Source organism: Sorghum bicolor, chromosome 4, assembly GCF_000003195.3.
Source record: "Sorghum bicolor cultivar BTx623 chromosome 4, Sorghum_bicolor_NCBIv3, whole genome shotgun sequence".
Taxonomy (NCBI): domain Eukaryota; kingdom Viridiplantae; phylum Streptophyta; class Magnoliopsida; order Poales; family Poaceae; genus Sorghum; species Sorghum bicolor.
In genome coordinates this window covers 53,223,898-53,236,804 of record NC_012873.2, presented here as the reverse complement: position 1 = coordinate 53,236,804, position 12,907 = coordinate 53,223,898, and the positions used below count along the sequence as shown (strand labels likewise).

Genomic DNA, 12,907 nt, shown 5'->3' with positions numbered 1-12,907 from the left:
CATCATCTCCAGTCTCCCTCAGGAAAGCGGAAGCAAGAGCAAGAACAAGAACAAGAAGGCCTCTGCAGTAAACAAAATAAGTGACTTCCGCAAGGACTGCAACGTAAAAACTTCACCAAGATAATTTTCTCCTCTTCCCTCTCCGTGCGCGGGAGGCGTTGAACATTCCACGTCCCGACCAGACCCCGTGACGAGGCGGACTGAAAGCGTCACTTAGCAGTGGGGCCAGCGGACGGGCGGGACCCATTGGTCAGTGACTTCGCACCAGTTCCACGAGAGCTAAAACCCTCCAAAACGCAGGGACCAACCGTTGCGGATGATTTCCTCTCGACTCTCGTCTCCACCTCGTCCCCGTCCAGTCTTCACTTGCGTCCCAGGTCGCGACACGCCGCTGCAGGCTGTACCCGCCTGCCTGCGCACTTGCCCCACCCCCGCACACCGTCTCCGGCGACGGCGAGCGCTCCCGACGCTCCTCGACCGATCCGTCCCTCTCGCGGCCCTTCTCTCGGCCTCCGCCACCACCCGAGGTAAGACTCGTCACGCTCACGGGGATGGTTCGTCCCTTTTCTGCGGTGGGGTTTTACGCGGGTGGATCCACTTTGACGCGCAGGGGAGGGGGAGGATGTGGTCTTCGAGCCAGGCGAGCACGAGGGGCGTGGTGGAGATGGGGAGAGTGGAGGCCGGGCCGTCGCATTTCCCCAAGAGGCCCGCGCCCCGGAATTCCGCCAGGTATGCCTTGTCACTTGTGTGGCAGATGCTCTATGTTCTGATGCCAATGCAAAAAGGATTTACTAGATCTGCTAGTAGCTCTCTTCTGCCTCGATGGTTGGTAACTTTGTATGCGGCATACGTGCTATTTGGACCTGTCAAAGGTTCATTCCCGTAGCATGCAGCGACCACTGACCATGTTCCTATACCATTCACTTGCTGTGACTGCGTAAATGAGCTATGATGTTTGTATTAATGATCATGTCTATGTTTGAGCATAACAAGGGATGCAGGCACCCGCACCTGTATCTGATTCCCTGCACCACACCTCTCCTTTTCTGCTGAACTGCGGCAGTGATGGGTGTGCATAGACTGTACTTTTTCTATTACTACAAAAATACCATTGCCAATGTTTTATCTAACATAGCCACTGTGTCTAACAGGGTCAATCTATCAAGGACAGTTAAACCTTGCTCAGCTGGCGACCGCCCAGGAATTTCTGTTAACTGCAACTTGGGGTGGTCTTCTCAAACATCGCCTGACTTGAGTCAGCACTTTAGAGGATATTCATCAGCATCAGAGGCAGTTCTTACTGCCCAATCAGATTTGAGAAAACTTTTGGTTGGCAATGAGAAAATCGGTGTTCTCTTGCTGAATCTTGGGGGCCCAGAGACTCTTGATGATGTGCAGCCTTTCTTGTTTAATCTTTTTGCAGATCCGGTAATTAACATACTGCAAAACAACACTAGCTTCTAAGTTTTTGACTTGCTATTTTTTTCATACTATTATTGCCTTGCAGGTTTACCAATTTTGGTGCAAAAATAATTAATGTCAGTTACTTAAATCTTCACTGGAATGTGCACCAAGTTCAATATATTGCTGATATGCAGAGAGTCCAGCTATATAATACTGTTTTTGTGCAAATGGCATGTTTATTTGTATTCATTAATCAACATTGAGCCTAGCTCTGTAACATCATTTTTATGAATGTTTGAGATAGAAAGATGGATGCAAAGACAGAGTCGATGCGTATTACTACATCGTAATGCAGGTCTTTTCCTCCTAATTATATATCCCATGATGCATGATTGCAGGACATTATCCGTCTTCCTAGGCTCTTTCGCTTTCTGCAGAAGCCACTTGCAAAATTCATATCGGTAGTGAGAGCACCAAAGAGTAAGGAAGGTTATGCATCCATAGGTGGCGGTTCTCCTCTCCGACAAATTACTGACGCACAGGTATATTGTGCTTTTTTGTGGTCTATCTAATTTAAAATTGCCAATTGGCATGACTGCCATTCATTGAATCTTAGCACTCTGGATTTTCCTTTACCTAGAGTCAGGGACATAAGTGGGTCATGGACTCATGGGAAAACTAATTTTCTCTTGATTAATTCCATAGCCGGTATTCTTGTCACATGACTAACTAACCCATCCATTAGTGTCACTTGGGGTTTTCGTGGAACTTCAAATAATCGCATGCTGCTGCTCACTTGGTTGACAAATGATTCTCCCAGCAATTGGGTTGATATTGTGATGATTCATAGGTTAGGTCTAGGAAATGCCTTCAAAATATTATGCTGTGAGATGACACATAATTGCATTTGCTATTTCACCTATGCTTCATTGCCACTATGGTGATCTTATATTGTGAAAAACAGTATTTGTGGTTTAGTATCATTCTGGTCATTCATCTTTTACATTGGACAACGATAGGATTAGAATGTGAATGGATGCTGCTAATGATTTCCCCACTTGTCGTAAAATGTCTAAAATATGTCTAAAGCTGCACTATGAGCTCCCATTTGATGGCTTTTATGAAATGTGCAGGCTGAAGCACTAAGGGAGGCATTATGTGGAAAAGATGTTCCTGCCAAGGTGTATGTTGGAATGCGGTATTGGCATCCCTTCACTGAAGAAGCCATAGAACAAGTAGGGGCTTGGCATATACCCAAAATACTTCTGTGTTCTGTTGATTTTTATCATCTTAGAGTGAAATTCTACCTGTAAATTTCCATTGTTCTTTAGTAATGCAAGCCATAAAAATAAAATCAATCAAGTGCATTGAGTTGAACACTTTCTAATTAGATCTTTGTTTGTAGAAAGTAGAAACATTTTTCGATAGTAGCATTTGCAGAAGAATATGAGTCCAGATTGCAGTTTCAATAGTTTCATGAAACAATTTGCAGCATGAATGCTATTCTATTCTAGATATGAAACCGTTAGATAATTATGGTATTGTATTAATGACACCATTTGCTATGCGAATGCTATTCTAGACGTACAATTAGGTACTTTCTGGTGGTTCAGTGTTCATCTGTGATATATATCTATTTGAAAAATACATTTGTGAACTCACTAATTTTGTTTGTGTTACATTCTAGATAAAACGGGATGGTATCACGAAACTTGTTGTGTTGCCTCTATACCCTCAGTTCTCCATATCAACTAGTGGTTCAAGTCTCCGTTTATTGGAGAGCATATTCAGGTATATTTGGAATTACAGATACCTGCATTCTGATGCTTAGAAAATTGATACTTATGTGCTTATGTCACTTTCAATTTTCTGTAGAGAGGATGAATATCTCGTGAATATGCAACATACAGTTATACCTTCCTGGTATCAACGTGAAGGATATATCAAGTCTATGGCAACTTTGATTGAGAACGAACTGACAAAATTTCCAGTACCCCAAAAGGTAAGACAAGCCATGACTTTGAGCACTTGTGGTTCTGTCTTGAGCCAAAAAGGTAGGAGGTTAGTGGACTTGGTGGACATTTATTTTATGTGCTGCAAGTCATTATACAAGGCTATCTCTTGTGTAGAAGAGTATATGCAATATTTTTTTCCTCTTATTCTTCAAACAAAGCACAATTCCATTTACACCAAGCTTCCAATGCTTGCAAAAAGGCTCTCAGTACTGCTAAAAGGGCTGGGATATATTATCTTAAAAGAGAAAAAGGACAGAGGGCTTGACTTCTTTAGACACCAAGAAAATTGTCTCTTCTAAAAATTTCTTTCCTCTGCGGAATATTTCCTCAAATAATGTGGTAATGTTGGAGTGAGGATGGCTTCTAGTAACAAGAAATATTGTCCAGAACCATTTTGATTTTGAATTCATTTGCCATCCAAACCTAGGTACATCTAATTTGAGAAATCCATTTGCAGGTTATGATATTTTTCAGTGCTCACGGAGTTCCTCTGGCATATGTTGAAGAAGCTGGTGATCCATATAAAGCAGAAATGGAAGAGTGTGTCGATCTTATCATGGAAGAACTGGAAAAAAGAGGAATAACAAATCCGTGCACACTTGCTTATCAGGTTAGTGCACTGTAATGACATTAGCCAAATATGGTGGTTACTCTTCTTTTACTAATCGATGTTCTGAATCGACAGAGTCGAGTTGGACCAGTGGAATGGCTGAAACCGTACACTGATGAGACAATTATTGAGCTTGGGCAGAAAGGGGTAAAGAGCCTGCTTGCTGTTCCCATTAGGTACTATTTCTCTCAACTTGGCTCCTGTTATCTCTGATTGAAGTGATCTTGTGTCTGTGCTACACTTCTTATAACCTTCACATCTGTCATCTTGCTGCTAATTGTTCTCTCCCACCAATTTAACTCAGATAATCTTCCTTTTTTCTCATGGTCTTCCCTGTTCAGTTTTGTCAGCGAACACATTGAAACTTTGGAAGAAATCGATGTGGAGTACAAAGAGTTGGCTTTAGAATCTGGCATCAAGCACTGGGGACGAGTTCCAGCATTAGGTTGCGAACCCACATTCATTTCGGATCTTGCTGATGCTGTTATTGAAAGCCTACCTTATGTTGGCGCAATGGCAGTTTCCAATCTTGAGGCTCGGCAGGTAACAACTAGCACATGGCAAATAAAATTCTCTCTAATTCATGATTGATCAAAAGAATATTGCTATTTCCAGATGCTGGTATATTGGTGTTTATGCTTAACTTAGTGGTGACTTCAACTATGCATGTGTTTTATATTAACAATATTTTCAGAGTTCAGATGGTACCTCAGTTAAATGGAAGCCAAAATTGAGTTTACCTGTTTTTCCAAGTTATTAGCCAACACAATGAGATTGCATTTGACCATATACTCACATAATAAGGCTAGCTACGTTGGATATATGCACTAAGATGAAAAGAAGAGGACAGAGCTTTAGGACAAGCTGGTTTGTTCTGGAAAAAAAAGGTACCATTTGCATATTTCTGTGTATAAAAGAAAGAGATACCACAAAATCATATGTTTGATGACAGAGCATCTGCCATCCCCCCACACCCACACACAGAACCCCACCCCCCACCCCCCAACCAACCAAAAAAAAAAGGACATGCATTTGGACAGGATCACACGTCCAGCGCCTACAAGATTGCCTCGCAACTTGCCCATCTCAAGAAAGAATCCTGCTATTCTTGAATGATTTTTTTTTTCCATGTTTGGTAATTGCTCTACGCACTTGCCGCACGTATTCTTGAATGAATTATGAGATGTGAATAATACGTTAGGCCACTTTGCTGTTAAGAAAATGTCCTGTGAGCTGAAATAGATTAAATTATTTCCAAATTCAGTGATATGATGATGTGGCGTCATTTAGCTAACATCACAACCGCTGTATTGTAACCCAATTTGCTTGAGTTTGAAGTGATGTGGGGTGGTTTTGCGTTTGCAGTCTCTCGTACCCCTCGGGAGCGTGGAGGAGCTGCTAGCAGCATACGACTCGAAGCGCGATGAGCTCCCCCCTCCGGTGATCGTGTGGGAGTGGGGCTGGACGAAGAGCGCAGAGACCTGGAATGGCCGCGCAGCGATGCTGGCCGTGCTGGCTCTCCTGGTGCTGGAAGTGACCACCGGCGAAGGGTTCCTGCATCAATGGGGAATCCTGCCCCGGCTCCACTGAGCTGACAATCTGTTCATGATCGGGTCATGATTTGCTGCATCCGAAGGACGATGTGAACTTTTGATGCTGTATATGAATCGATTTGCCTTCAATCGCCGGGGAGAAAAGGAGAAAATGGTAAAATGTAGACAGAACTCGACGGTATATATCATGATATACTGTACCTACCTATGGGACATGAAATAGGGCTCTCAGACATGCGCTATGGAAATTGGAATACACACAGACCTAACACGCCCTACGCTACGGACTCCTGCCTGGTATGCCTGCTGCTACTAGTAGTACCCAGATCCTCTGTTGTCTGTTCAAAGTGAATGTGCGTTGCTTTCATAGAATAATCGTATGAGCGGATGGGCCTCTGCGTTGTCATATGGATGCCATATCAACCCAGCTCAATAATTTCAGGGTTAGCTCAAGCAGATTATTTTTTGGGTTGGTGGATCATGGGTTTCTGAAGATACAACTGTTATAACTCTCATCCGCACGCAAAGCCATTGGAGCTGTCGTGGGCCAGTTATACCAAGTGGATATTAATCTCCTAAAAAATGTACAGTTCCTCTAAAAAAATAGTTACAGCAATCGGCTCCAAAATATGCCCCCTTTGGGGGGGGGGGGGGGGGGGGGGGGGAGGATTGAAAAGCACGAGAATAAGAAAAGCTTAGGAATGATATGTCCTAATACTTCAAATTCTTTGAGATTTTAGAACATGTAAGGAAGTTTAGAAAGATACCTTTTATAAGCAATGTAGAAAAAACATAGGAAACAAAACAATAAGGTCAGAGCAATGGAGCTCATGTTTAGGCCCCTTTGGTACAAAGAAAAAACAGAGGAATTCTAGAGAAACATCCTGTAGGAAAATTTTCTATAAACCTTGGAACAATGGATTGGGTTCCTATGAATTCTATGAAATGAATTGTTTCTAAGGAATTCTGGAGAAATTTTACCAAGAGGTTGAGTTTTCTTTGTATCACTATCCCATCAAACTCTTGTGTTTTTTCTACACTCCATCTAAATGTTCTAGCTTGCAGTTTCTTGTGTTTTTTCAATCCATGCAAGGTTAGGGCATTCTATCCCTATGTTTCTAGAATCTGCGTTCTAAAGAGACCCTTAGTTTCTTTCTAGATTCTTTTAGAATGACCCAATTCGTAAAAATTTTGAAAGAATCATCCCTTTGTTCGAAAGGGCTTCGTAGGAGCCTTTAATATTCTTTTTTTTTCTTCCATTCCAGTTCCAATGAGGGACCTGGAACTTGGAGTAATAAGAGTTAGGTGATGTATGAGGGAATAAATATCAGTGGTAGTGAGAAAGCTTCGCTTGGCTGAAAAGATATGGCTGAAAGTATTGTTCGCTGATTTATTGTGAGAGAAAAATATTGTTAAATGACTAGCAGATTTGATATATAAACTCAAACGAACAGACTAGATTAGATAAGCTCAAGCAAATAGGGTGTTGAATGTTTGTTTTGTTTGGTTGGGTGGTCGGATGTCTGAATCATTCCATGGAAGTGTTACGCCTCAAAATTGAGTGGAATCTGATTTCTGAAACATATGGAATAGATCTTTTTTAAAAAAAAGGGATCATTTGGAATAGTTGCCCAGCATAAATGGCCGAATTAAACAACTTCATATACACAGTGATGTCCAGGAGAAAAAAAAACATATAGTGGTATTCCATCGCTATAATGGTACTCCATCCATCTTAAATTATATAGTCATTTTAATTTTTTTAAAGAGTTAAAACATCTAAAATTTCGACCAATTTAAAAGAAAGGTAGTATCTTAGGCCTTGTTTAGTTCGCAAAAAATTTCAAGATTCCCCGTCACATCGAATCTTTGGTCGCATGCATGGAACATTAAATATAGACGAAAATAAAAACTAATTGCACAGTTTACATGTAATTTGTGAGATGAATCTTTTGAGTCTAGTTACTCCATGATTGGACAATGTTTGTCAAATAAAAACGAAATGCTACAGTATCCAAAAACGAAAAATTTTGCGAACTAAACAAGTAGCTCAGCACCCTACACAGCTCATTTCGAAAACCGCGCTGTGTTTTGTCGCTTCCGATAGCGATAGGACTTGTCTCCACTGTAGCCGCGTTTTCTTTAGGAAGAATTCAAGATCGATCACAGGAGCAGTAGCTTATGCGGCGTGGACGACGGCCGGATGGACATCAGATGGCTGCAGTCGATCGGTCGTACAACAATGGAAGGGTCGTCTCGTCTGCCCATGATGAGTCGGAAGGAGACAAGACCAATGAACGAACTTGGTCGGCAGCTACCGGGCCTAGCCGCCGCCTAGGTTGATGATCATCAGGGCCTTGTTTAGTTTCCTGAAAATTTTGCAAAATTTTTCACATTCTACGTCACATCAAATCTTTAGACGCATGCATGTAGTATTAAATATAAACGAAAATAAAAACTAATTGTATAGTTTGGTCGAAATTGACGAGACGAACCTTTTGAACCTAGTTAGTCTATAATTGAACAATGTTTGTCAAATACAAACGAAAATACTACCGTGTCGATTTTCCAAAATTTTTAAACAAGGTGAGATCCCGGCGCGGTCGCTGGGGTGTTTGGTACAATGTGTGGATCAATATATCCCCGCGCGGACAAGACCGGGCCGGACGGGGCAGCGTGTTCCACGCTGCGCGTTTGTACGTGCTTACTGTACATGCTAACGACATATCCTATCCTAGTCAGCAGACCAACCCAGCACGTGCCAACGGCCCCTCTCCTCTGGCTCGGCGGGAGCACGTGCCAATGAACGAACCAAACTCGACTGATGCGATGACGATGGACAAAAAGGCACAAATAAAGAAAAAAGCGCTCGCGCGAGGAGCAGGAGCGTCGTCCAATTCTTTTGTTTCGTCTAAGTCATTTTCGTTTGTATTTAGTAATTATTATTAAATTATAGATTAATTAGATTTAAAAGATTTATCTCATAAATTATAGATAAACTATGTAATTAGTTATTTTTTATCTATATTTAATATTTTATGCATACATCCACAAATTCAATGGAACTAAACAAGACGAATGGGGTGGCTTAGAGCATCTCCAACCATTATGCATTTAAAGTTATACATTTTAGGCAAATTGCAAACCCTCAAATGAAAATGGCAAGGCTAAAATCGGGTGATCTCCAACCGTTATGCAAAATGCCAAGTCCATCATCTTTTTTTTCTGGAAATTTTGTTTCGCGGCACTCCTTTCCGCGCGGCCAATCGATCCCGCGCCAAACAGCCCGCCGTCGTCTCCCGTTCACCAATTCCCGCGCCAACAGCCGCGCAGTACCGATCGTGAGCTGCGCAGTTCGTCGTTCCCGTTCGCAGTACCGATCGCAGTACCGATCTTCCGTTCCGTTAGTTCCCGTTCACGTCGTCTGTTGGCCATCAGTTCGTCGTCGTACAGGTTCGCCCCTTGCTCCAGTACCGATCTCCATCAGGTCCTGTTCCCCATCAGTTTCCGGTCGCCGCCATCAGTTCGTCGTCAAGGCAGGTCGCTGCTATCAGTCAAGCCGTTGCAGCTTGCGAGCAGCAGAATTTCGTGAACCCCATCCCATGATCCAATCCCCAAGCCACCAACTGCTGTACCCAATCCCATGATCCAATCCCCAAGCCGCCAAAAGCAGCCCAACCCCTAAGCCGCCAACAGCAAAACCCTAGATATCGCATTGATGAAGAAGGCGTACCTGGCCGGCGTTGATGAGGAAGGCGTTGTAGATTCGTCCTATCGCGCGTTGCGTCGTCCTATTGTGCGCTGCTTCGTCCAAACGCGCGCGCGAAGCTGGCGAAGGAGGACGCGCGATGCTTCTCCTATCGCACGAAGTGGTGGCGGCGCGAAGGGAAACCGCGCGAAGGGAAGAAAAAAGTCCGCGAGGTGGAACCGAGAATCCCGTGATCTCTATTTGCATAGCCGGACTCCTTTGGCATATATGCCAAGTTTCCCCCTCCAAATGCATAGCTATGTAAAATGCAAAGTCCAAATGCATAACGATTGGAGGGGTTTTTTTTGGAATTTTATGCATTTTGGTAAATGCCAAGTCCATTTGCATAATGGTTGGAGTTGCTCTTAGAACCTGGAATAGATAGATCTAGCCAGGCTGGACGGTGGAACGGCGTGGCCAGTGTGTTAGAGCAACTCCAACAATGTAGCTATTTTTATTGTAGAGGTTATTTTAGAATTTGCATATTAAATTGACACTCCAACAATTGTGCTATGTGTTTTGTAAAATAGAAAGTTAACTATCATTTGATTTTCAGTGACTATATATAGTCAACCACTAACATTAGCTATCTGATTTTGTAAAATAGTAAGATTGTTATAGACCTCATCTTATTAAGAAGTTTTCTATTTTATAAAACGGCTAAACAGTTGCTCTTACATCCGGCAGCATAGCATAGCCACACGTACGGCCGGACGGGCTCTCTACCAGGGCCTTGTTTAGTTCGCAAAAATTTTGTTTTTCGTTACTGTAGCATTTCGTTTTTATTTGACAAACATTGTCTAATCACGGAGTAATTAGGCTCAAAAGATTCATCTCACAAATTACAGGTAAATTGTGTATTTAGTTTTTATTTTCGTCTATATTTAATGCTCCATGCATGCGACCAAAGATTCGATGTGACGGTGAATCTTAAAAATTTTTGCGAACTAAACAAGGCCTTAGTTCACCCCGAAATCCAAAAACTTTTCAAGATTCCCCGTCATATCGAATCTTAGGGCACATGCATGAAGCATTAGATATAGATAAAAACAAAAACTAATTACACAGTTTGTATGTAAATTGCGAGATGAATCTTTTAAGCCTAGTTAGTCTATAATTGGATAATATTTTCCACAAACAAACGAAAGTGCTATAGTGCCGAAATCCGAAATCTTTTCGGAACTAAGCAAGGCCTAGGTTGTCAGGTGCAAACCAAGTATAGGAACGAAGCCAGGGCGCCTACCGTATCCGTATATGATATGATTTTAATATACTTCCTCTGTCCTCATTAAAAATATCGTTTTTGATTTTTCAAATTGCTTTAAAACACGTTCGTCTTATTTATTTTTTATGTAAATAGTAAACTAAATAAATTATTATTAAAGTATTTTTATTGACAAATTATGTCATAAGAAAATAAATAATATTTATATAAAATTTTTAAATAAGACAAATGGTTAAACAAGAAGTCGAAAAGTCAAAAAACGATATTTTCAATGAGACAGAGAGAGTAAGCACTAAGTGGATGATGTCTCTGCATTCATTTTCTATGATTTTTATATATCTAATTTCACATTCATAATAGAAAAATATGAAATTTATGTCAATATCTGTATCCACAAATAATAACAAAATACCCTACAAAAGCCATATAAATCTTATATCCATGACTAATTAGTAATGTAAATGATACCACTTTTGATATGTTGTTTTAAACTATTTAAAACTTATCTATGTGGCTAATAACATTATATATAACTTTGTTATTATTAATGATATACTCCATCCGTACCTATAAAGAAAGTCATTTAGAACAACGACACGATTTTCAAATCCTAACTTTAATTCCTAGTTTTTATAGAAATATTCATCAAAAGTGGTATATATATATATATATATTTATGAAAGTATTTTTCAAGACAAATCTATTCATATATTTTTACATTTTCAAACTCAACACCTTAAAAGCTATTTATGACTTTATATTTCCAACGTTTGACTCAAACCATGTCTAAAACGATTTTCTTTATAGGTATAGAGAGACTATAAAGGTCAGTTTTAATATGGCTAATCACATTAGTTTTAGGAACATTAATTATTCATATATTGGTGAATCTTTTATATATTTTAAGCTATTTATTGTTAAATATTATTTATAGTTTTATTGATTTTTGATATATTTAATAATTAAAATATTTATTATATATATGTTATTTTACAAACATCGTCATCTACAAATGCTTTAAAATAATGAAAATATAGTTTATGATATATCTAATGTTACTAATTGACGTCACAAATTTTGGTGCCCTTTTTCATAAATTCAGAAAAACTTAAAAAAGTTTGACTTCACACAACTCTAAAAATTATTTTATTCAATAAAAGCACACACAATCATCTGAAAATAATTAGAAATAGTGGCGGAGCACTCGGTAGGGCTAGGTGTGGCGTAGTTGCCCTACCTCAAATTGATATGTGTTTTTTCTTAATTTTTGTGCCATTAATCAAGCTCTATCATCTCTATGTCACGCCTTGGTTTTTATCTGTCCTCCCCACTGATTATTTACTCTTGAGTACTAGTTGTTTTTCTTTCTTTTTTCATAAAAGCCCCCATCAAATTGGAGTACCCATCCTACAAGACCTCAAAGAACATGCCTTGTATTTATGCAGGGGCGGAGCTACGTTGAATGTTGTGGGTGCCCAGGCACCCACCAAATTTTGAAAAATCATTATTAGAAACAAATTTTCACCATGGTTATAGATTCAATTTTTATGACTATAAGAGAAAGGCACCCCTCTCTAATTTACTTTAGCTTCGCCCCTGTATTTATGGCGTGATATACGTGTGTATATATAGAAGTTGTTGGCTACCTCTTGGGATACCGCTAAAGTCGCATGGATAGAATCTCTTAAAATATATTATTCGAATTCTTTGAAAACACACGAAGCAGAATCTCTCGTGATGAAATAAGAAAAAAAAAAGAAAGTTAAAACATCTCTGTCAAGTGCTCGATCGATTGTATTATTCATGGTCATGGATGCATCCAACACGATCGATCACATGATTCACGTAAAGGACGGCTCATCTGGGGCAGGGCATCATATGCAATTGACAGCCAATCAGAATCAGTGCATGAGAACCTTTGTGTTCCAGAGATACAATTTGCATCCAGTACAGAAAAGCCAAGAGTTCTTTTTAACCTGAAATAGGAGCGCCAATACATGCAAGCACGCAACGTTTTACTACATGATTATATATATAGTAAGCAAAGTAAGTGGTAGATGAATAAATGTATGTATAGTGCGTTTTGATGATGAGTAATTGAGTATGACAGTGGATATGCTATGGAGTGAAGCTTCTACTATACAAACGATGATGGGCTTTTAATATATATATATATATATATATATATATATATATATATCCTAACTAGTATAGTACAGTAGAATACTTCAATCATTCCAGTCATCTCGCTTCTACAGTCAGCACTCCCCAGGCTCAGGCTCTCTCTATTCTCCCGCCTTGTATTTTCTTTGGAAGCTTCCATCCATAATTCACATCGTTCATCTTCCACAG

The 12,907-nt window shown here is 40.1% G+C and overlaps 1 protein-coding gene across 2 annotated transcripts; it reads left to right on the top strand.

The window, feature by feature from the left end:
* Positions 315 to 5,978, top strand: LOC8064288 (ferrochelatase-2, chloroplastic). 2 transcript variants are annotated; one of them, XR_002452477.1, is made up of 12 exons: positions 315 to 527; positions 611 to 729; positions 1,152 to 1,428; positions 1,803 to 1,946; positions 2,538 to 2,639; positions 3,092 to 3,195; positions 3,280 to 3,406; positions 3,877 to 4,029; positions 4,105 to 4,205; positions 4,371 to 4,572; positions 4,724 to 4,916; positions 5,395 to 5,531. XR_002452477.1 is itself a non-coding variant. In XM_002453958.2 (11 exons), exons 2-11 carry the CDS (start codon positions 623 to 625, stop codon positions 5,617 to 5,619), a joined length of 1,542 nt encoding a protein of 513 aa, XP_002454003.2. In that variant the 5' UTR covers positions 315 to 527; positions 611 to 622; the 3' UTR covers positions 5,620 to 5,978. The 2 variants fall into 2 exon arrangements, 1 of the variants encoding a protein (XP_002454003.2); XM_002453958.2 differs by lacking the exon at positions 4,724 to 4,916 and having other exon boundaries at positions 5,395 to 5,978.

What these genes read in the sequence shown, in the direction of transcription:
- LOC8064288 (XM_002453958.2), top strand. Translation starts at nt 623, where the DNA reads ATGTGGTCTTCGAGCCAGGCGAGCACGAGGGGCGTGGTGGAGATGGGG. An exon ending in GCGCCCCGGAATTCCGCCAG is followed by an intron (nt 730 to 1,151) that starts GTATGCCTTGTC and finishes TGTGTCTAACAG; the next exon opens with GGTCAATCTATCAAGGACAG. An exon ending in AATTTCCAGTACCCCAAAAG is followed by an intron (nt 3,407 to 3,876) that starts GTAAGACAAGCC and finishes ATCCATTTGCAG; the next exon opens with GTTATGATATTTTTCAGTGC.